The 23,012-nt window shown below is 41.1% G+C and overlaps 1 protein-coding gene across 1 annotated transcript in view; it reads left to right on the top strand.

Annotated features, from left to right (window-relative positions):
* Positions 1 to 223: 223 nt before the first annotated feature.
* Positions 224 to 23,012, top strand: part of LOC137287073 (sine oculis-binding protein homolog) — an 84,176-nt gene continuing 61,387 nt past the window's right edge. The window contains exon 1 of the mRNA XM_067819193.1: positions 224 to 307. Within this exon, the coding sequence (XP_067675294.1) occupies positions 224 to 307 (84 nt within the window). The remainder of the gene's footprint in view (positions 308 to 23,012) is intronic.

The raw sequence follows: 23,012 nt of genomic DNA on the forward strand, positions 1-23,012 counted from the left end.
CACCGTGCCACTGTAACCCGCTACCTCTAAGCATAGCTTCGCCCCAACATGCCCCGAATGTTATTAGTATCAATATGGCAGCTCAGATTGCAACCAGCTCAGCTTTCAAGTCAATACTGCGGAGTGTAACCCGTATCGCGTAGCCCGACGCCCGGCTCTCCACTCTGCTCAAGTAGCGAAGTACGGCAGAGCGTTAGGCTCCTTGCTACCGAACTATCTAACTATGGACAAAAACTATGATGAACCCGAGTCGGTCACAGAGGATCTACCCGTTAAGATTAAGGAAGAACCCAAGGATGACATTAAGGTAAGGCCAGGATTTCATTCTACCATGAATCCAACTGTCGCTGGCTTCGCTATCCAATGACTGTGCCATTAAGTATCGACATTCGCAGGTCTGATAGGTATTTTAAGTATGACAGAAGATTCACGAGTGGTTACCTGTCTCGTTGCGTTGGTGGGAAAGGTTTTCAGTGAAAACCGCCACTTACAGTTATCGTGTATGCACCAGCTTTCTCCCATACTGTGTGAAGCAGACGATATTTCTCAGTGGCAGACGATATCCTGCCAGAAGGCGCCCGGCCCAGTTGCTAAAGGTTGTATTGCTACTTATAAATAGAACCTGTATTCGCCGTATATTACATCAGAATAGGGTCACTAATAAGAAGATAATCACCTGTGTATATCAGCAATCAATATAATGCCTGTTTGTCAACATGACAAGTGCTGTGTGTCCGAATCTTTCTAGACGTCAATGTTGGCATTGGTCGTGTGTGTTTAGTTTCAGTTAACCCCTTCAGTTCTAAACAGTTAGGTATACATATGTTGTATGGGTTGTTGGTACATTGATAGGCTCGGGTATATATTTCAATTTCAGTTTCACTTCTTGATTGCTGTCTCGAAATGAAACTGGAGAATCGTTTTTCAAAAGGTATTTTTTTTCAATTATAGTATCCTGTTAAACGTCCTTTGCATTTGGCCGCTGAACAAAGTGACATGACTCGAAGCATACGACATATATATAGTCAGCAAAATATTAATGTCACTGATAAATATTGAACAGTTATATATTTTATAGAAACAACAGACAACCCAGAGTATGTGAATGTGTGAAATACAATAGCCGACAGCTCCGATATGACCGAGTGACTTGTATTTGGTTTCTACATCACTATCCCACATTTGTCATTTCTCTGAAATTCGGTCCTTTCGGTAAATTGATTCCAAATATTTAACATGAGAGTGATACGGATTTGATTTCCTTCGTGTTATTGTATTTCAAGCTTGCATGATGAATATTCATGTGGGTTTTGTTCTGGGAGTTAACTTGACAGTTGTTGTTAGGAACTTTTTCTCATTACCCATAATGCTATGTGACAAATATCTCGACACCATGTTTGTAGGTCATTGAAAACATACATCTTGTAAGTTATTGCTCATGAACTTCCATCATGAACATTAGATTAATGACCTCTGAAAGTGTATCATTTTAAAAAAACGGGGTTCGGAAGTAGTCTGCTCAAAGTTCACTTCTTGTATCTATGCCATATTTAGAGATTTCGTTTCTATATTTCACTTTATTAGTTAACACTGGGCTCATATCTCTACGTCGTGCTTCCGGCAATTACGATAACGATGTTATTTCAGTTATCAATATGCCATTATATATTGTTATCATAGATATGACATAATTGTGACCCTTTGTTAAGCGAATTTAGAACTAAATGACCTTTGCGGTACATTTCCAACAAAAGGCCTGTGAGCTAATCAGGATATTACATTCCAATTTTTGTCCTGATGTCCTGGCATCAGTCAGTCAAGAAGTGGTCATAATACCATTTCTGAAAAATATTTTTGCCAGACAGTTCAAGACACTGTTTCTCGTTTGAACTTTTTTCGTAACCGCTCGTCCATTTCCGTTACCCCTTGTTCCAAATGTTCCGGAATAATACGAGTGGTTACGAAGGCCCCGTTCCACATAACCATTGATGACCCTAATATTGTCTGCACCTGCTGTTGGCGGCGGTGATAACCCGACACCTAGCCCGGCAACCTGTAAGCCAGGGCGGTTAGAACAATCAAATACACATACAGACCTGCTCCCGGAGTAGTCAGTCGATATTAGACAACAGTGCTGTCTCGTTTCAACAGGAAGAGGTTCTAATGTTACAAATCCAGAACGAAATTAGGTGTTCATAGGACTGTGTTAGCTCACCTGGACACTGTTTGGGGGAGTATGTATGGGTTTTGTTCGCTAGCCTTCAAGCTATATTTGATTACCATGAAACGTCAGCTATCTCCAACCTGTAATCAGCATGTAGTATGTCACCGGAACGAGACTGAAAAACATTTGGTTGCAAACTCCCTACGCTGTTAGAAGATGTGACAACACTGAAATGACGTTGATACAAAGAAACAACGTTCCAGCGTGTGTTAGCAGCTACGTTTCGACATCGGGATCTTAATATTTGAACAATCGATTATCTGCAGAGCGTTAATGGCAAAACAGTGATGTCCGTTATGTGAATGGTTCATGAAATCGCACATGACTTCGGGTGTCATGAGTGATTACCTACAGACCTTTGGAACTTCATCCATGTTCAAACTGGTCCGCTGCGAATGGTCATTTTTGAGCTGTGACCTGCCCTTAAGTCACAGTTTCTTATACCAAATCATCTCAAGTCAAACGTAATACACACACCTACATGCAGCATAGACCTACGACGCCACAAGGTAAACAGATTTAGAGTTATCTACCTTTCATCGATTTTCAATCGCAAAACATCGGTGATTTCCGTGCTTGATGCGTGATTCAATGTCATTCAAGGCAAAGAAGTACTACTATAAAGCACCAGACGAGTTCGGAATTCCCAGTGGTGTACATTGGAAATAATACATCGCCTGTAAGCGGGGTACACTGAAAATAGTAGAATAACGCTTAAGCAATCCGAAAGCAACATTCATGTGTGAGGTAAGATAATCGCTCATGGAAACTGGCTCTTATTTCAGAAATCATAGGTACCTTTGTATGGACGCGTAGTTCCGATGGTCCAGACTCGGGACGTTCCCATTTGGGGACTTCCGTGAGCTGATCATAATCCTAGTCACTGGTTTAGAATCTCAAATTACCCAACAATATATATCGTGACCTTGACCTGACCTTGACCTACGTAAACAAAGCGATCGTAACCCTGAGATTATCGTAACTCTCATACTTTACCATTGACTTAACACTGTCGCTTTGAGGAACGCGGTCCTGATTTTGGGGCTTTCCAATTTCCTTGTGGTAGTGCTTGTACTTGTGTGCACCCTATGTTGGAAAGTCCTGGAAATGGCCCAAGATCGGTGTTTCCTGAACATGTGACTATCTTAGACCTTGATACTGGGACACTGGAATACGAGCTACTGTCCCGGCCTCAGGTGAAATGCTTATGACAGCGGTCCGTAAGAATCAGGTCTGGACCAGACGATCCGGTGAATGACTTAGCAGACACCTATTCACGTGACTGGGATGCGATGAGCGCGTCTGACTACCCAATCCGTTAGTTGTCTGTTTCGAGAAACTGGGTGGCTGGAGATCAGTTCTAACCCTGATATTCACAAACAATCATCAGTTTCGTTAACAAAGATGTGTGGAGAACTGTTCACCAGTATCTCAGACCACATTTACAAAACAGGATTTACTTTTGGTAAATAAGTAGAAATATCAAACGATATACATCCAAATAATCGTACATGTTAAATTTAGGCTCCACGCTAATTCCATGACTCAATTTCCAAGTTGGCCTCATGGGAAATGCCATTCAATCTTTTATGATCCGTTTTGGATTTAAAGACAAAAACAAGTCACCGTCGAACTGGCCGGTTATATACAAATGTCACTTGTATATATCTACAGCGTTTCAAAAATCGAAAGGAAATACCTGTTTAAGTCTGCTTTGAGCCATTGAAGTAACCATCCTCCATCATGAATCTGTGTTAAAGCATAAGATCATCTCTGCGTTACCGTCGTTTTGACAAAAGGACCTGTGAATCTAGTAATTATTTGTCCAGAAGTTTTTCGGACTGACAAGGCTCTGATTAAACTGATTCACATAAAAATATAGTTATTATTAATCCTGTTGATAGCAGCAACCGAACAGCATATTAGGGGTGCCTTTTCACTAAACCTCCTTTATGAGTGAGTGAGTGAGTGAGTGAGTAAAGAGAGATTTTACGCCGCTTTCAACAATACCACATCAATATCACTGTGAGAGACACCTGAAATTGGCTTCGCACACTGTACCCATATGGGGGTTCGTACACCGGATCTTCGACGTGACGAAGTGCTAAGGTTGTCGTAAGTCTATGTTTGACGTATAGGAGGTACGAGTAGAGCGTAGGTGCTTGGTTAGCGCTAAGATAGTCGTAAGTTAATGTTTATGTTTGACACTTAGCGCTAAGAGAGCTTCGAAAATCTCGAACCTGTGGTACTATCATCGTGTATTAAAGCAGCGCAGACAGTGATTATGTAAGACGGGACACTGCATTTATACTGACAGTGTCAGTGGCATTATAATCTTTGATTTGTATTGTAAACACCTGACATCAGTTTCAGTATAACTCTCCCGTTTCTTGCGTCACTTGGTATGTAGAAGTAAGAGGTGTCTCACCTACAGGTATTGCTTAGTGTGTGAGAAACAGATTTGGTTTCTTCAGTCTATCATAATTAGTTGACAGTCTATCTTAATTAGTTGATCGAAATGAGACAGTATGTACGAAAGCTGAGGAAATATTAACACCTGTTTATACACCTATTCTCACCGGATCGGATATCCAGTACTGTAGTGCGCTTGACCTTATCGATGCAGACCTCCACTTAAAGCTTACTGCACGAAAGAGCGTCCCACGTGAGCGTTATGCCACTTAAAGGTGTTCGCATATCAATAAGGCTAGCCCAGCTTAATTGACTGGTTATGACCTGGAAACCCTTTTCCCTTTTCGTAATTCAAGTAAATATCTAGGTCTCGGATACAGAACTACGCTGGAGGGCACGATCTCTGTTTACCATGCAGAAGCAGTTTTTGGACAGCAGAACCCGCCTTTAACACTATACAGACTTGCATGCATTTCGCTAATGTGTCAGGTGCGTAATGATGGTGCAAAGGCTGTTAGACAATAAAGATCGGATTTGGGAAATGTACAGACATATTATGTACGAGCGTGGATACACAACAGAATTTAGGAATGTAGGTTAAAACTGAGCTAGGAAACCCATAATTTTCAGTTCATATTACAGCGAAACCCAACAGATTTGATGAGTCGAGGATACTCGCCCTTAACGCGGGTCTCGGATGTCGGGCGAAAACCAATAACTGTTTAACTGATATAGATTTCCCGAGTCCCGTGTGATATCACTTTCCTAGAGTTTCATTGTATGGTATTAGCAAATTCATCTATTGAACTCATAATTCAAATGCGTAGATTCTGTATCTTGTTTGCAGTCGAATGCAATGATAGTCTGAAGTTTGTCCCAGTTTGTCTGAGGCTTTCGTAAAGGTATCTTAACTTTGCGATCATTATGTCATCTTGAAGTATGGGAGGTGCAACGGACGGTATTCAAAGGAGGTAGGCATGCTTTGATGAACGGCCCTGATAGGGAAGCTTTGGGAAGTTGGGACCCTATATCTCTGTAAAGATGATAACAATTTCATTGTTTATGGATTTCAAAGAATTTTGACAGTACAACGTACATAAGTAAAACATTTAGCATAATTTGATTGCAATATGAAAAAAAGAATGTTATGAAATCGACCTTGCTGTGACGTACCATCCATGTAACTTAGTGGTTACGACTTTCATGTGTTATTAACATAATATTCCTTGGGTGAGTGAGGTTGATTTTACGCCGCTTTTAGCCATATTCCAGCAATATCAACAGAAATGGGCTTCACACATTTTATCCATCTTGGGAATCGAACCCCGGTCTAACAACTAGGTTACCCAGCCGTCCCTCTGCATCACATAAGGACGACTTCACCCCTTACAAAGAGCTGCAGCATGTCCCGAGCCGTTCATTATGTCCCTTCGTATAGTTTCAGGTGAATCTTCATCTACGCTTTGAAAAATGTAGATTGAGGCCATATATCTGATAAATTGGGTTAGCTCGTTGGTGTGCGTGTAGTGCTTTAGGTTGCATCTTTTGCAAACATATTGATACGTACCATTGTGTGTATTTCGCTGTGGGCAACATAGCGCTTAAGGCGATGGCGCTAAACGCAATTCTCTGGTTCTACTCCCAAACTGGTGCAATATGTAGGGCCTTTCTGTATGGCGTAATCGCATATGACGTGGACACGTACTTGTCCTCGTTCACTCTTGATAGAAATGGCCGCCATGCTGGAGAGTACCGTTACCAATGGACAAAACCGAAGCACAAGCATAATTGAACGTATTGGTAACGTATTAGGCAAACAACCACGCATTCAAGCACAATTCTATTACGCAACTTGACCCAACGGTATCTTGTGACCCAATTTTTGCCGGCTTTGCCATCGGCTGTCTAACTGACGTACAAGAAAAATAAGCTTGTGTTGACTTTGGACATCCCATTATACAGCATTTCCAAACTCAGTGTAATCCATACCGCTTGACATGTGGATAAAATATGCCAGACAGTATTTAATCAATTTATCTTGAAATTCGAGAAAATATAAATATAGTTTTTTTCTGGACATAAAATATTGCAAGGTATATCGGTTACCTCCCCAGAGTTTCAGCGAAACTGGATACCACCTGCTCTGTTCGTATCATGTCGGCTAGTCCACGTGTGTTTCGTGAGTAATATTATGTTTAAATGCTGAATAATTAATTAACGATATTCTACTTTTGTTTAATAAGATCTGGGATATTGTCTTTCTTTGGGAAATAATTATTACTGTAAGATATCTGAGCAATTCGTGGACGCTTTGGTAACATGTTGATGGGACGTGGAAACCACATCAAGTAGTATTTATAATGACTGTGTGTTGCTATTCCTTGGTGCTCTAAAAGTCCAAGTAACAAATGAACGTTTCAGTGAATCAGGATAAACTGATGGGTTGAGGCCATAAGCATGTGAAACCATGGCAACTTTAGCAGTTATGGTTTTCATATGGAGATCAAACATCACACCCCATCAATGAAGATACGAGTTAGAAATAATAGTATTAATAATAATAGTAGTAGTAAGAATAGTAATATTTCCTGGATAGAGCTGTGCCTGAAATTAAGATCATCAGGGAATCCCATGTCTAAACGACAAAAGGCAACATGAAGAAAATTAAAATTACAGTACAAGACAACAAAAGAAAAGGTACTGCTCCAAATTGTCGATTTCCTTAAGGCAAAAATAAAAATTTGGACTGAAAGAAAGAAAAAATGGGAAAAGAAAACCAAATGTATCTAACAAAATAAAGTTTTTAGAAATGATGAAAAGCAATTCTACAGGCAACTTAAAACAAGTGGTGGTGGTGAGCATGATAAACGGCATCCCATGGCTGCCAATGAAAGGTTCTGGAAACAGTTGTGGTCTGTACCCGGCAAATGTAACCTGGAGGCACCTTGGGTCGATGATTATGACCATGCAATGCATGAAAGAGTAACTACGTCGTTTGTGTGTTACATCTCACGAGACTGCCTGAAAGGTGTCATTAAAAAGTCCAAATCTAATACAGCGCCTGGGCCTGATGGCATTCGAAACCGGTATTGGAAACTGTTTCCCTGTGTCCAAACACCATTACTTCACTGTTTCAATTCTCTTGTGGACACAGGTGATGTTCCTCCGTGGTTCTGCAAAGGTCGCACAATACTCCTTCCCAAAAAAGGAGACTTGACTGATCCCAAAAACTTCCGCCCTATCACATGTCTAAATACTCAATACAACTTATTCACAGGGTGTTTGTCAAACCACGTGTCATCTTACTGCTCTTCCAGTGAGATAATTTACAGAGGGCAAAAGGGGGCGAGAAAGGGATGTTGGGGGTGCAAGCATCAACTTCTTGTACAGAAAATGATTTTGGAAGAGGTTAAAACATACCACCGCAACCTCTCCATGTGCTGGATAGACTACAAAAAAGGCATACGACTCTGTCCCTCACGAATGGATTCTGAAGTCTCTTCAGTGTATGGACCTCCCTGAACGACTACTTGATTTACTCAAGTCTTTAATGAGTTCCTGGTCGACTCAACTTGAGATGTACTCGCAAGGGCAGGTGCAGACTTCGAAATCTATTCCAATCAGAAGGGGAATATTTCAGAGGGACTCCTTTAGTCCTTTGCTTTTTTGTCGGTCTCTAAATCCTTTGAGTTTTCTGCTCAACAGTGAGGAACGGTACCATCCCCGACCTCCTCAGCACAGATCCCCAACACCTCTTAACTCATCTCCTCTACATGGATGACATTGAGCTCCTTGCCAAAGGAGATACCAATTTGAAAGACCAGGTTCTCCTTGTCGAGTCCTTCTCTAATGATATTGGCATGACATTTGGACTCGACAAATGTAATACTCTTCATTTGAAACGTGGCAAGGTAGCTAATGATGGATCAGTCAGGTTACAAGGGGGAGGAGTTATTGAGCATCTTGTGGAAGATCAGGCCTACACCTATCTTGGAATGCTAGTTCGAGACAAGCTCCAGAATGCCCAGATTCAAGATAAACTTCGGGCCGAGTATAAATCTCGTTTAAAGAAAATCTGGAGCTCCGAGCTAAATGCTCGAAACAAGGTCAAAGCCACCAATACTTTTGCTGTGCCAGTCCTCTCCTGTTCCTTTGAAGTAGTTGATTGGACAAAACAAGACATCCAGAGTCTTGACCGCCTGACCAGAAGGATCATGTCTGATAACAGAGCACACCACCCTCGTTCCTCTCTTAATCGTTTATACATGCCAATCAATTCTGGAGGTCGGGGTTTGATAAATGTGGAAGCTCTTCATGATAGAATTTTATTGTGCACTTTTGCACATATTTATTTATCTGATGATCCTCTGGTGATGCACGTCAAGACTCATGATGACGTGATGGAATTTCACAGCTATTATAAGCGTACCAAGGTTGTTGGACACAATTTGAAATTTGAGGTTGATTTTGTTGATGGCGATGTACTGCTGGACGGTACAGCGATGGGAGTAAACCAGGTGAAGTCCTTTACCAAGTCGGTCCTTTGTGGAGAAGCTGTCTGAGAAGCCATTGCATCGTGTGTACATGCAGTGTGTGGAACAGAACAGCCATACAACCGACTTCTTCGCCTTGATAAAGTCGGCTGGTGTCAAATGTGAAACTGAGGGCCTAATTTTTGCTGCTCAAGACCAGTCACTTCCCACTCGCAATCGTCAAAATGTGATTCTTAACCAAAATATGAACATGAAATGTCGTCTTTGCAATGAATTCACAGAGACTGTCCAACATCTTGTCAGTGGATGCCCTTCCTTGGCACAAACAGCTTATCTTAAAAGACATGATGGCATGGCTCGCTGCTTTTACTATCGTCTGCGCCATGCCTGTGGCTTTGACTCCGAGGTTCACCCATTGTACGACCCTGAGCATGTCCAGGGCGTCCTGGAAAATGATGCTGTCAAACTTCTCTGGAATAGGCCAATATTCAGAGTGAGACGAATTCCAGCCAACAAACCTGATCTTGTTCTTTTTGATAAAACTAATGAAATTATTTATATCATAGAATTTTCTGTCCCTTTTGATAGCAATATGATTGGCAAGATTCAGGAAAAGCATGATAAATATGCGGACCTCGCCTTTGAAATGTCTCGCCTGGATCCCAAGTACACTGTCATCAGGCTCCCCATTGTTCTCGGTTCCTTTGGTTTGGTACCACCTGATCTCTTGGCGCAGATGAGGAGAGTGCCCGGGTTCTCCACCGGGAGCACAGGGCTGCGTGTAGAGGGAGTGAGGTCCCTGAGCTGATGTTGAGCTTGACCATCCAGACTGTGCCAGGATCACTCGAACCCTCTATGTTGCATTTTAATTCTAATCTGTAAAACATAATAATAATAATAATAATAGTTCGTATTTATAATGCACACATTTCCATTCTCGTAAGCATGTTCCTGGCGCTACACTAAGATACATTCATGATGTTAAGGACTTAAGGAAAGCTAATAATAATTGGCCTTCAGTATCCCATATCGGGTGGTTAGACTCGCTGACATGGTTGGCAGATATCATTGTGTCCCATTTGTGTAAATCCATGCTCATGTTGTTGATCACTGGATTGACTGGTTGAGACTCGATAATTCACAGACCGCCGCAGTATAGTTGAAATCGTGCGGCGTTAACAGCAAATGAACAAAACACGCCATCCTCGATGACAATAACGTCGACCAACGATAGTAAAAGCTAACCATCATAGCGCAGTGATATTTTTGTCATGCAGTCATTGTGACCAATCAATCCTCATTCTTACCTCATACTTGTGCCCAGTGTTTCATGGGCTACAGCTGGTTGGATGTACCCGGGCCTAGTCAGTGCTTCAGGGACACAGTACTAAAGTAAGGACTGGGTGAATTGAATGAGTGAGTAAGGTTTTACGCTGCTTTTAGCAATTTTCCAGCAATATCACGACGAAGTACACAAGACATAGTAGCCATGTTAGGAATCGAACCCGCGTCACCAGCGTGATGAGCAAACGCTCTAACCACCCCGCTACCTAACCGCTTATATGGCTGGGTGGAAGAAAAATAATGCGGTACTTCGTGACGGGAGTATACAAAAGATTGAGGAAAGCGAGATTGTACACAACGGTCCGGAATGCTGATCTTGTACAATACCACACGTTTATCATTACGATTCAGAAATGTGAGAGATTTATTTACAGTGAATATGACTCTGGACAGTTATCAGATCTGCAATAGGATGGTGTGATAGCTCAAATTATGTAATTGTAACCTGAAAAGGAGATGACGCCATGCTAAAAACAACTATGACTTCATGGAATCGCTACAGGCCAGAGTAGACACTTGTCTGGTATTTCATAAGACGAGTCTGGCCAGACAGATGGCGAGATTTTATCAAAAGTAATGTTAACACAATCTACAGAACTGTGGGTACTGTCCACCTTATTGTTGTGTAGCAAGGTGGTGTGACAAGATAACTATTTGGTCTCTTGATTCCATTGGTCTCTTGATTCCATTGGTCTTTTGATTCCATTGGTCTCCTGATTCCACTGGCCTTATGATTCCATTGGCCTCCATTTCGCGCGAGTGAGTGAGAGAGGATATGGTGCCTAGCGGGTTTTACAGAGTGTGCGGTAATGACATGCTGTGGAACACATATGATGGGATTCACACCCAATACCGATATGGGAAATCGACCCCGGAATATTGTGACTGCCATGAAGTTTTGTTTGAGTTGAATTATGATTTTACCTTTTGTTCCTGGATTGTCGGGGTAATGCTACCTAAAGTCCGAAAGAGACGCAGGTTGTAAAATTTACTTCTTTGGAGAAGTTACAACATTCGGAAAATCTGGATGGAGATGATGCCGTTAGGCCACATATCAAGAGCCTATGGTGAGCTCATCCTGCCTTTGCAAGACGAACACCTTTCACGACGAAAAAGTGTGACTTTGGAATACTGGGGCTAATGATGTTTGTAGGTAAAGACCACCACCCCCCTCCCCCTTAATCTCCTTAAAATGAAATAGGAACCGCAGATTTAGATTACAAATAATACCATTCATAACATTTAATCAGATGGACTAAATACAGTAGTAGCTGTCTAAACCGGCACTCATCGAGACTGAAGAAATGGTCCGGTTTAGACAGTGTGCTGGGTTGTAGAGCTGGTGATAATTGTACAAGTCAGGGGTAGGACTAAGACTATATGCAGGTGTGGACAACTTGCCGGTTTCTACAGGTGCCGGTTTTGACAGCTTTTACTGTATTTACCACCTGAAGTGAGAGTAAGCTGCACCCAATGTATGATAGCATAACATAACAGTCAACAGGGACCGTGGGTCCCGTTTCTTAAGGCGGTCGTAGGTCTATGTTCAGTTATAGGAGTTACTAGCTCTCACCTTAGCTCCCCGGTCGCTTTGTACAACGGAGCCTGAATGCACCACTCGTACAGATATAGCTGGACCATCTATTTTGACAATACCTTAATGCAGGACAGCCTTAAAGCGTGTCCAGTCGACATATATTTTCGGTTTGCATATTGTTTTCCGGTAACTAAAACTGTCTCTCTTTGTCAAACGATTTGGTCGATATTGAACAGGGTGGGTGTATGGCCATAGAAATAGAGAAAGATGAAACCACGGTTAATGTACAAACTACACATAGACATATCAGTCAGCGCCGTGTCGAACACAGCGCATTGGGGGAGTGGTTGACTCTTTAGTAATCCGTTTTTCCATGGATGTCCTTATTAACTTAGCGACCGAAAATAACTATTCGGCTACACAAGTAGGGATATTTCGTCTGCAGGTATTCAGCGCTTGTATATACAATTGTAGAAATATCCTACAAGGCCTGTCGTAACAAACAGATGTCGCGTCATAGCTTACACTCGGTAGACAGGTTGGTGTATTCAATGACAGTCAACCGTCCTGTTTTTAAGACCTTGAAGCAATGTATCTGGTCACACTGCCCGGTCTTGTGTACAGGGAGGGAGGAAGCTTCACATTGTGCATGCTTCTCCAAGGAAATCCTCATCACCCCCTAGCCATAAATTATCAACGGTCCCAAATTTTCCTTTTAATTTTCGATGGGCACACTTGGTATTATATGTGCCCAGATAACAGTTTGCGTTCATGAAACGGTGCTATAACACTATGGCATTGTGTATGTGCTATAAATGTGAATATATACGAATAAGAGTATGCGCTTCGTTTGGCTGTAAACTCATATTTATCCGTTCTCTTATTAATTTGATCAATTGTGGGGAAAAAAACTAAACATAGAAATTAAAATTAAAAATTGAGGAGGTTCATCACAAACAGTTTGGAGACAATATGGCAGTGTAGACGTCAAAATACTACTGAAGCACATCGTGTCTAAGGCCAAGCTTACCTGTAGACGTGAAAATACTATTGAAGCATGTCGGGACTAAGGCCAAGCTTACCTTTGGACGTTAAAATACTATTGAAGCATGTCGTGTCTAAGGCCAAGCTTACCTGTAGACGTGAAAATACTATTGAAGCATGTCGGGTCTAAGGCCAAGCTTACCTGTAGACGTGAAAATAGTATTGAAGAATGTCGGGTCTAAGGCCAAACTTACCTGTAGACGTCAAAATACTATTGAAGCATGTCATGTCTAAGGCCAAGCTTACCTGTAGACGTTAAAATACTATTGAAGCATGTCGTGTCTAAGGCCAAACTTACCTGTAGACGTGAAAATACTATTGAAGCATGTCGGGTCTAAGTCCAAGCTTACCTGTCCATGGATATTGAAGCAAACAAAAAATAATAACACGTTTTACTCACAGCAGTAAAATAAAAATACAGCTCGATTTAATTGTGTTTACAATCTAAAGAGTGACGATATTAATTTTTAACGATTTAAACAACTTATTTATATTTGGAGAGCGTATATGACTCGTGATCAGCGATAATTTTAGTTTGTAAACATTGATAACTTTATATATGTAAACTATTGTTTGGTGTCTGTTTAGTGCCAAACTCGGCATTATAACGTATGAGGGTGGTCTGTAAATACAACCGTGTGGACCAGACAGTCCTGTGACAGATGTTAAGAGTATCCGAGTACGCAATCAAATTACCGAGACTAACACGGAAGCCGAACTCGGATATCCACGGGAATTTGAACGATGCCTTCGTCAGCTGCACATAATGTTCCAGAAATATATTATCATGTTTCTAAAATACTACATATTTATTCTAAGTTTCAGTGTCATCATATGTTTTACTGAGTGAGAGTTTAGTCTTTCATTGCAATCAGCATTATTCCACCGGTCTACAAATAATCGAGGCAGGACCAGACAATCCAGTGATCTACAGCATGAATATCGATCTATGCTATTGGGATACCATGTCATGTGTCAGTCAAGTGAGCGAGCCTGACCACCCGATCCCGTTAGTCAGTTACGTCATGCATGGGTTACTGAAGATCAACTCTAACCCTGATCTTCCTCGGTCTCCTCGTTTAGGCCTTGTCTATGTGCGAACAGGTCAGGGAATCTTGATGCTACTTGTCTGATGTATCTTAAGGATGCCGGTCGTTCTCGCTTAAATGCTTAACTTACCTTGATTGGTATCTTTAATACCTGTAACACCTTTAAAGCCTTTAATACCAAGCCAGCACTTGGTGCTGTCACCGACCTTCATTGATCTGTACATATAATTTTATGCCGTTATTTGCCTTTTCAAAGCCGATAAGTGAAGCACCGAGTCAGAATTAATCTTCAGTAACCCAATCTCCTGACCCGGATTCGACCCCTGAACAAAGTGTGAAATCCGTTTCATTCTCTCTCCGCCTTGTCGGAATCTTTCTAAAAACAACGTAAAACAAACCTCACTCACTCAGTCGGAATTTTACTTCCAAACCGATATTCATTCAAGAGTCTCAGGATAGGGTTACTCAATAACTAGTAGATACGAAAGTACAAACAAGACTGTGAAAATGTAATAGAACAATGTCTGAAAACACTATTAACTTTTTCATAGGGCAACCTTTTTAACTCATCCATTGATATCGATTTATTAGGCCGATGGAATTCTCTCCCATTATAATATGAGGAAGATTGAGTTCTTGTCTGGATGTAATTACACGAAGATAAAACTACTGTCTGTTCTTGACAAAACATTGCTCTCTTCCGGCGATACACGGCACTAGTTGCCAACAAATGATACATGATTCTCTGGCCTGCTTGTTAAATATAAGTGAAAGTATTATTTTAATCATTTGGAGATCAGACTGACTAGGGTTATTGTTCCGTCGTGACATTATTAATCTTCAATTCTGAATTATGCGTTTCGTTTTAACACTGACCAAGAGTACAACTAAACGAATTAGTTGGGTAGCCAAGTGGTTAAAGCTTTCGCTAATCTCGCCTAAGACCCGGATTCGATTAAAACATGGGTATAATGACTACTGGTGTTCACTGTCGCGGTATAGCTTACAAGTTAAAAAGAGACGGGAAACAATACTCACTTGGAATGTTTTAAGGCTAATTTTAGAGTTAAACGCCCATTAGAACTGTGTTAATCGCACCCCAAACAATCCAGTGAAAATTAGGCGTTTAGGGAGACGGTTTTAAGAATGATGCTTGGAGCTGACATACCAAGATGAAACTAGGATTTGAATCCAGGCAGGGTGGCATGTTGTGAGTTCAAACGACGGGACAAATGCTCCTTGCACACAAATTCAACCCCATCCTCTCTCACCCACCCAACCCACTCCACCTTACCCAACACACACGCACGTACACACGCACGCACGCACGCACGCACGCTCATGCACATCAGCAAGTGTTTCTTAAGGCAATCGGTATTTTGGATCGAAATATAAGGCCAAATCAACCAAGTGAAGTGTTTCTCGGGCATCGGCGCGTCACTTTTATTTGTGGGCATAACAATGTTTTAGTGCCACCACCCAATTGTCCACTATAAGAATGAATGTCTGTAAGAACGAGTGTGACTGAATTTACAACTCACTCAACTTACCACGTGCTAAACTTCCCAAGCTGTATTTCTGAGGGCAAAAAATAAAAATGTGTTCCTCCCTCGTCATTTTCATTTCTATCAACATTAGCAATAAAGTCCTACCGTCCTCATCACTTTTGAAAAAAATGTGCCAGGGCAACATTTAATCATTTTTATGCAGCCTAACTGACAGTTATATGTTTATTAACGGTGTATAGCTGTGTCCAACTTAGGTGTCGGAATATAAGAGGCGTTAAATCACTTGCCATCGATGGCTGGTCCACACTCGATTATTTACAGACTGCCGTTATTTAGTTTGAAAATTGCTGAATGCGGCGTAAAACAACAAACACAGTCACTGGGTCATAGCGTTAGTTTGTCCAACCATGACATTATTAGCATAGTGGGGTGGTGAGGAAAGCTAGTGGTTCCATTCCCCAGATATGTGTGAAGACCTTTTCTGGTGTCACCCGTCATGGTATTGCTGGAAAACAAAACTCACTAGCATAGCTGTACCAACAACCGTGCTGGTACAACGTTTTAATACCTTGTGTATCGAACTCCTTTTAACTCGGTAGTGACTTCGGGGGCTTCCAATTTAATATGATCTGTTTGCGTTGTAAGAATGAAACTCGTGAACATGATCACAGATGGTAAATTAAAAGACCAACACTGATATAGCGTCCGTTTTGACAAGCACAAACTAAGTGATATATCTGTAGATTAATCCGACATCTCTGAGATCCATTATACGGTGTCTAATTTACTCCATTTTGACACATTTACAAAGACTGCGTGACAACGGTGTCATTATATTTGTTTTTTGATAAATTACGCAAGTACAATAACTTTGAATGAATGCTTTTATGGAACATCTAGAATTTCGAGTGATCTATCACAATTTTAATGATTACTTTACGCATGCAATGATAAGATAACAGCAGATGATGAATATTTTCATTAGTATATAAAGACATTTTCAAACGAAACATGACACCAGAAAACTCTATTATTTAATAATTACAATCTCCCGATTTCTCTTCAAGTTACAATGATCATTTGTCATGCCAAAGCCGGCACGGAACTTCGTCACAGTCAGACGACATCCACGAACATTCATCATGAGATGCACGTAAACATCAAAGGCGCCGCAGTAATTATCTCACCTGTAGTAGGCCATGCAGGTGTGCCTCAAAGACGGACAGCTATGACAGGGCCCTCTACATCAAAAACGATATCAATGATCGAATTGGAAATAGTCACTAGCCTAGCGCCATCAGATTTGATAATAACGGAGTTGTTTTCTTCAGTGTAGGCTCGTGTCATCAATATCATGGTAAAGTTATAGGTTCTAAGAAAGATTGCGCGAAATCCAGCTTTCGCCCTCGCCTATAGAATGGCAGAATAACAGCTTCTAATTACAGTGATGGATGGAGGACCTAATAGTTGTATATGACTAGCCTGGGCTCCCTTCTCACGTCGCACAACGATAAGTAGCAATGATCTGTTTGTGAATAAAGATGGCTTATTAACGTGTAACTCAGTCCGATGCGGTTCGTTATCAACGAAACATCAAGCTCTCTTCCTTGAGCGACTCTCGGCGTACTGTCGTATGTCTTCAAGGTACTGTATCAAGACTACTGAGATGACTATATAACCAGTTAATATTTCATTTGGTGTTATGAGTGAAGCGACTGTACCGAGAGCGGTCGACATCACACGACCTGATGATGGTTAGATTTTGTGAAATGGCTCTCCAAAATGTCCAGTTGGTCATTTTAATAATTATTTTTTGTTACATTTGTTGTTTGTAACTCTTTGTCCTTGTATTGTTGTCCAATTTCGTTTAAAACGTTATCTTTCAAACCGGATATCATCCCAACTCGTTCATTCACCCTTCAACCAAAGGAACCTTGTGTTCGGTAAGGCGTGACGTTCACTCACTCCTTGGAATGAGTTAAAGTCGGGCTGAAGATCCGGGTTAGAATTGATTTTCAGTAACCCATGTTTGTCTCATAAGAGAGGAATAGCGGGATCGGGTGGTCAGGTTCCAAGAATTTTACATTAATGCTCATGCTGTTGATTACTGGATTGTCTGGTCCAAACTTAATTATTGCTTGATTGCTGTAATATTGCTGAGTGTGGCGTAAACTAAGCTCACTCACTCACTATCCTTGTCTCAATAGACAAATGTGTCTACAGTTTTAGCTGTTCCAAGCACAATTTGTTTATCTGTAAGCTCAATTCAGCTAATGCCTATCAACACTGCAATAAATTAACACGACCAGATCCTGTTCCCATAAATTAGAAATCTCTGCTAAAAGCAGAGTGGATACAGGGATGGTACCAAGTGTTCGCTAGTTCTTTTTTCTCAAACATTCGCCTCAAGGCACCAGCTACAATGTGCATTATGTACCATGACAGCCAAGACGAACTGTTACATCCTGTGTTTTTACCGCGCGTATAAACGCATATGCACACGCTCACTCGGACATTTAAAGTTTCTTTTATTGTTTTCAGAAAATGACCTAAATGGCTGGATTATTTAGTATTATTATTACTGGATTATTTGGATTATTCAGATCACCGCCATATAGATGTAACATTACTTAGCGTAGCGTTAAACAACAAACGAACCGTTTCACCTGCGGTGTATCAATCTATCACGCAACCGTAAAAGCATGTTACCTACCCAACACATTCACCTACCCTCACCTCATTGCTGATGATGCAGCCATTGTTGGCCAGATGCATGGTTGCGTATCAGTGAAACAATGCAGAGATAATGTAAATTATTTCACATCATGGTGTACAGAGAATCATTTGATTTTAAATGTGAAAAAGACAAAAGAACTGTGCATTAACTTCAGAATTAACTCCCTAAACGTATCACCTTTGTTCATTAATGGTGAACCAGTTGAGATAGTCACAGGATACAGGCACCTTGGAACACCAACAATGATGCCTTGTATAGTAAATGTCAACAACGCCTCCATCTAATACACAAACTGCGATATTTCAATGTTTCCCGATCTGTTATGATGTTGTTTCATACCACTTACAGTCTCGCTTTTTCTTCTCGGGGCTGGTTCGAATCTCTTTCAGTCAAAAACAAATCAAAACTTAACAAAATTGTAAATACAGCTAGTAAAACAGCCGGGGCCACTTTCGATAATCCTTCACTTCTTTTTTGAAGTACTTTCAACGTCTGAAAAAAATCATTAATGACCCAATATATTTTTTTAAAATCAAGAGTATAAGCTTCATCTTTTGTAACTCAAAGTATTGCAGTTTTACACAACCGTTGTCCAGTTATCGTCTTATTAATTTTTAAAGCACACATTATATCTTTTATGTTTTTTCATAGTTTCATATCATGTGCTGTGGTTCATTAGGTTTTTTTTCAAAAGAATTGTGATACGAAACGAATTCCTCTTAGGGTAATGAAGTATTGTCTATATCTATGTGTATTTCACAACGGCATAGAATGCATGCACTCCCAGCTCATTCATTATGATGTATTTTTTTCAACATTTTAATTGATTACTTACTGTCAAACGTGCGAGAAATATATGTACTTCGCTGTTTGCTGACACGGCTATAAAAGGCTTAACGATGATAATGACAGACAATGTTTCTGTCAGGACAGCTAGACCGTCGTTTGTCGTTAGTCGTTACGACATACAATGAGTGAGTGAGATGGGTTTTCAGCAATATTTCAGCAATATCACGGATACCAGAAATGGGCTTCTCACGTTGTACCTATGTGGAGAATCGAACTCGAGTCTGAGGCGTGACAAGCGAACACTTCCGTAAGGACGCACAGGGTTAACGACATTTCATCATAAATAAATCGGATACTAGTATCTAAATACATGAAGTGACTATTTGCATAACGCTTTGGAATTGGTGGCACAAACGAAGGAATTTCTGAATTTCTGAAGTCATTGTGAATACGTGTTAGGTTGTACATAGCGAATAAGTGATGTAGTGCTTGCATTACAGTATCTTTGTAGTGATGTGTCATTTGTGTCCAAGGCAAACAATCCAGTTGAGTGATGCTTGTAGTATTGGTCTGTCATTCAATGAACGGAGTTTTAACGTTACACTGCTGTATACACCGGTACTGACTGAGAGTACATCGTGAGTCCTCGCAATAGTGCTATATACCCCAGGGTTGCTCTGTGTTCAGCGGTTAACACAATACTACAAGATTTCACACAGGGCGTTGGGTTTGACCATTGATTAAAGCGTTAGCACGTCACGCCGAAGACTCGGGTTTGATTCCCCCACATAGATACACGTGTGTGAAACCCATTTTGGGTGTCCTGCCATGATATTGCTGGAATATTGCTAAAAGCAGAGTAAAACTTGAGTCACATTCGTATATCCAAGTACTACCTGTGTGGATGGTTTTCATTTTGCTACTATTTCTTAGAATGATAATCCACTTAATGTGAATTTTTCATACTTGCGCATCACGCTAAAGTCCCGGATTTGATTCCCCACGTGAGGACAATGTGTGAAGCCCATTTCTGTTGTTCCCCGCCATGATATTGATTGAACAATGCAAAAAGCTACAAAGAACATACTCACTCACTCACTCACTCACAGACTCACTCACTCATTCACTTGCTACATTTGTAAACCTACTTTATCAGGGATCACAACCAGAGACGTAACTGAAGACAACCTCCCGTAAATGATGAGAACAGCAAATATGGTTACCGGCCTTAACTGGTAGCGAAAAATCGCGAAACTTATCCAATTCCCCATTTCTGAATTCCCCACACTATTGTTACATTGACATGTTTCGGATGAAAGCGCTTCTACATCATTTGACTCCTTTAGACAAGAGCCAAGCCCTTCCACTGGTGACAGACTACAGCTTTGGTCATCCAAGCTGCGGGGGACCTGTCACTGAGCTCTGTAGGTGTTGACGCCAGTGTTCCACAGTGTCACCTGTATTTACCTGTGAGGTGAACGCGTACAGCAGGGGTATTGAGCCCGTAAACAGATACCGTCAGTGATACATGTTGTACAATACCGCTGTTATACACCTAATAATGCAGGAAAAGGTGGTACAGAAAACCAGTTGTAATTTTACCAAGTCGATTTTTGTATGTACCTGGACTGGGATTCGGATTGAGATATGCAGGCTACATCATCAGCTTGATCTGTGGAAGTCGTATTGGTTTCAGTGATGTTCTACAGTAATTTCATTTCATGATATGATTTCACAGACACAGAGAGGCACTGGTACTGACACATGCACAGAAACTGACACACACAAACATAGACAAACAGGAACATACGCACTCCCGCGCACACGCACATACACAGGTTGATATGTGAAATATCTTTATACGAAAGTAACTCTTTTGTTGTTAAACTCATAATGAAAATATATGTCCCTTCTCAGATTGTGTATATGATGTACACATTATGTATTAATGCTAAAATGAAAAAAAAATAAGAATGGTAAAAACATATCTGGTGTCTATTAACAAAACCGGCTGTTGGGAAGTCTAGCGAGTTCGGTCGTTATGCTCCTAACCCGGGTTCAATTTCCTTCGTGAGTACAATGTATGCAGCCATTTTTGGATGTTCTACAGATTGCTGGAATATTATTCAATGCGGCGTTAAGCCATAGTCTATCACTCACTTTCAACCAGACAAAGATGGCCTGTGCACTGCGATCCGCACTGGTGACTTGTGTCTGTAGGAGTTTCAGTTTGTTTAGCAACCGATGCTAGCCGTAACAGGCGACGGGATCGGGTCGTCAGGCTCGCTCACTTGGTTGACGCATGTCATCGTTTTGTTCTAATTGTAATCCAACATTTATGACCAGACCGACATCACTTTACTGACTCACACTAGAGCTATTTGTCACGAGTTCTTGATTGGGGATGATAGTAAACTTGCCTGACATATCGTTCATTTACACTGATCCAGTTTACCAGTATCATGAACTGTTGTAACCAATGTCTTCAAATTTGATGACAGCCTACAATATGGGATTACGCAGACATCAGTCGATTTTGGTGACCTTGACCTTATTTTCAAGGCCGTCAGCACTCTTTGACCACTTTTCAAACTCTTGTTAACGCGATATCTCATGAACGGTTGTAGCCAATGTCTTCAAATTTGGTGAGAGACTACTTTGGGGGATTACACAGACACCAGTTGATTTTGGTGACCTTGATCTTATTTTCAAGGTCACCCCGACTCTTGTTAACACAATTTACCAGTAGTACATATTGTGCACGAAACACAATTTCATGCACAGTTGTACCAAATATCATCAAATATGGTGACAGCCTACAGAGGGGCATTAGGTATACAGTAGTCGATTTGGGTGATCTTGACCTTATCTTCAAGGTCATCCCTTCTCTGTGACCACTTTTCAAGCTCTTGTTAACCCGATATCTCATGCACTGTTGTACTCAATGACAGCCAACATTCGGGGATTACACAGACATCAGCTAACTTACCTCATAAAGCAATGCAACCAATTTTTGTCGACACCCTACATTTGGATATTATGCACATACCAGTCATTTCATGCATCTTAATAGCGGCGGGAGACATTGCCACATATTTGCAAACACTTGTACTATCTTCTCAAACAGTGCTTAAAACAACATTCATTTACTACTTTTGTAGTTATTTCCCAGTAGCATTTTCAGGCTCTCGCAGTAAATCGTAACATAGATGTAATAACCCCCCGGGCAATACCGCTATCTCATTTACAACATATACAGACACATGTTTACAGCAGAAGCTAGCTATCTAACAGAGTACAAAGAGGCCTCCTTTTGCACTGATTCCTTGGAGACAAATCAAGTACAGGTTATTAATCTATGACATCACACAGACTGTAAGCGTGTCTGTCCGTATGGACGCAAAAGCCCAGCTCAGCTAAACCATCTCCCGTATACGACTGTCGAAGGTCCATGGTTTGGTGTGTCAGTAACGATCTGTACAGCGCTGAAGTCGTTTTGTTTCGCCTATGTTTGTGAGGTATTCAGTCACTTTTCACACGTAGTGTCCCACTGTCAAGGAGTCAAGGAACAACACATGGGCGCAGTCAAAGTCTGAATGTAGCTAAATTCATCTGAAGTTATCTGACAAAGGTAATTTGTTATTGAAGGTTTAAGGACGGGTCATTTACTACAAGCGGTGGAAGCTTGTCCAAAGAGGCAACTAACGGGATCGGGTGGTCAGGCTCGTTGACTTGGTTGACACATGTATTCGTATCCCATTTGTGTAGATCGGTGCTCAAGCTGTTGATCAGTGGATTATCTGGTCGAGACTCGAATATTTACAGACCGCCACCCTACACATGTATATGGAATATTGTTAAGTGTGGCGTTAAAC

Source organism: Haliotis asinina, chromosome 6, assembly GCF_037392515.1.
Source record: "Haliotis asinina isolate JCU_RB_2024 chromosome 6, JCU_Hal_asi_v2, whole genome shotgun sequence".
Classification (NCBI taxonomy): domain Eukaryota; kingdom Metazoa; phylum Mollusca; class Gastropoda; order Lepetellida; family Haliotidae; genus Haliotis; species Haliotis asinina.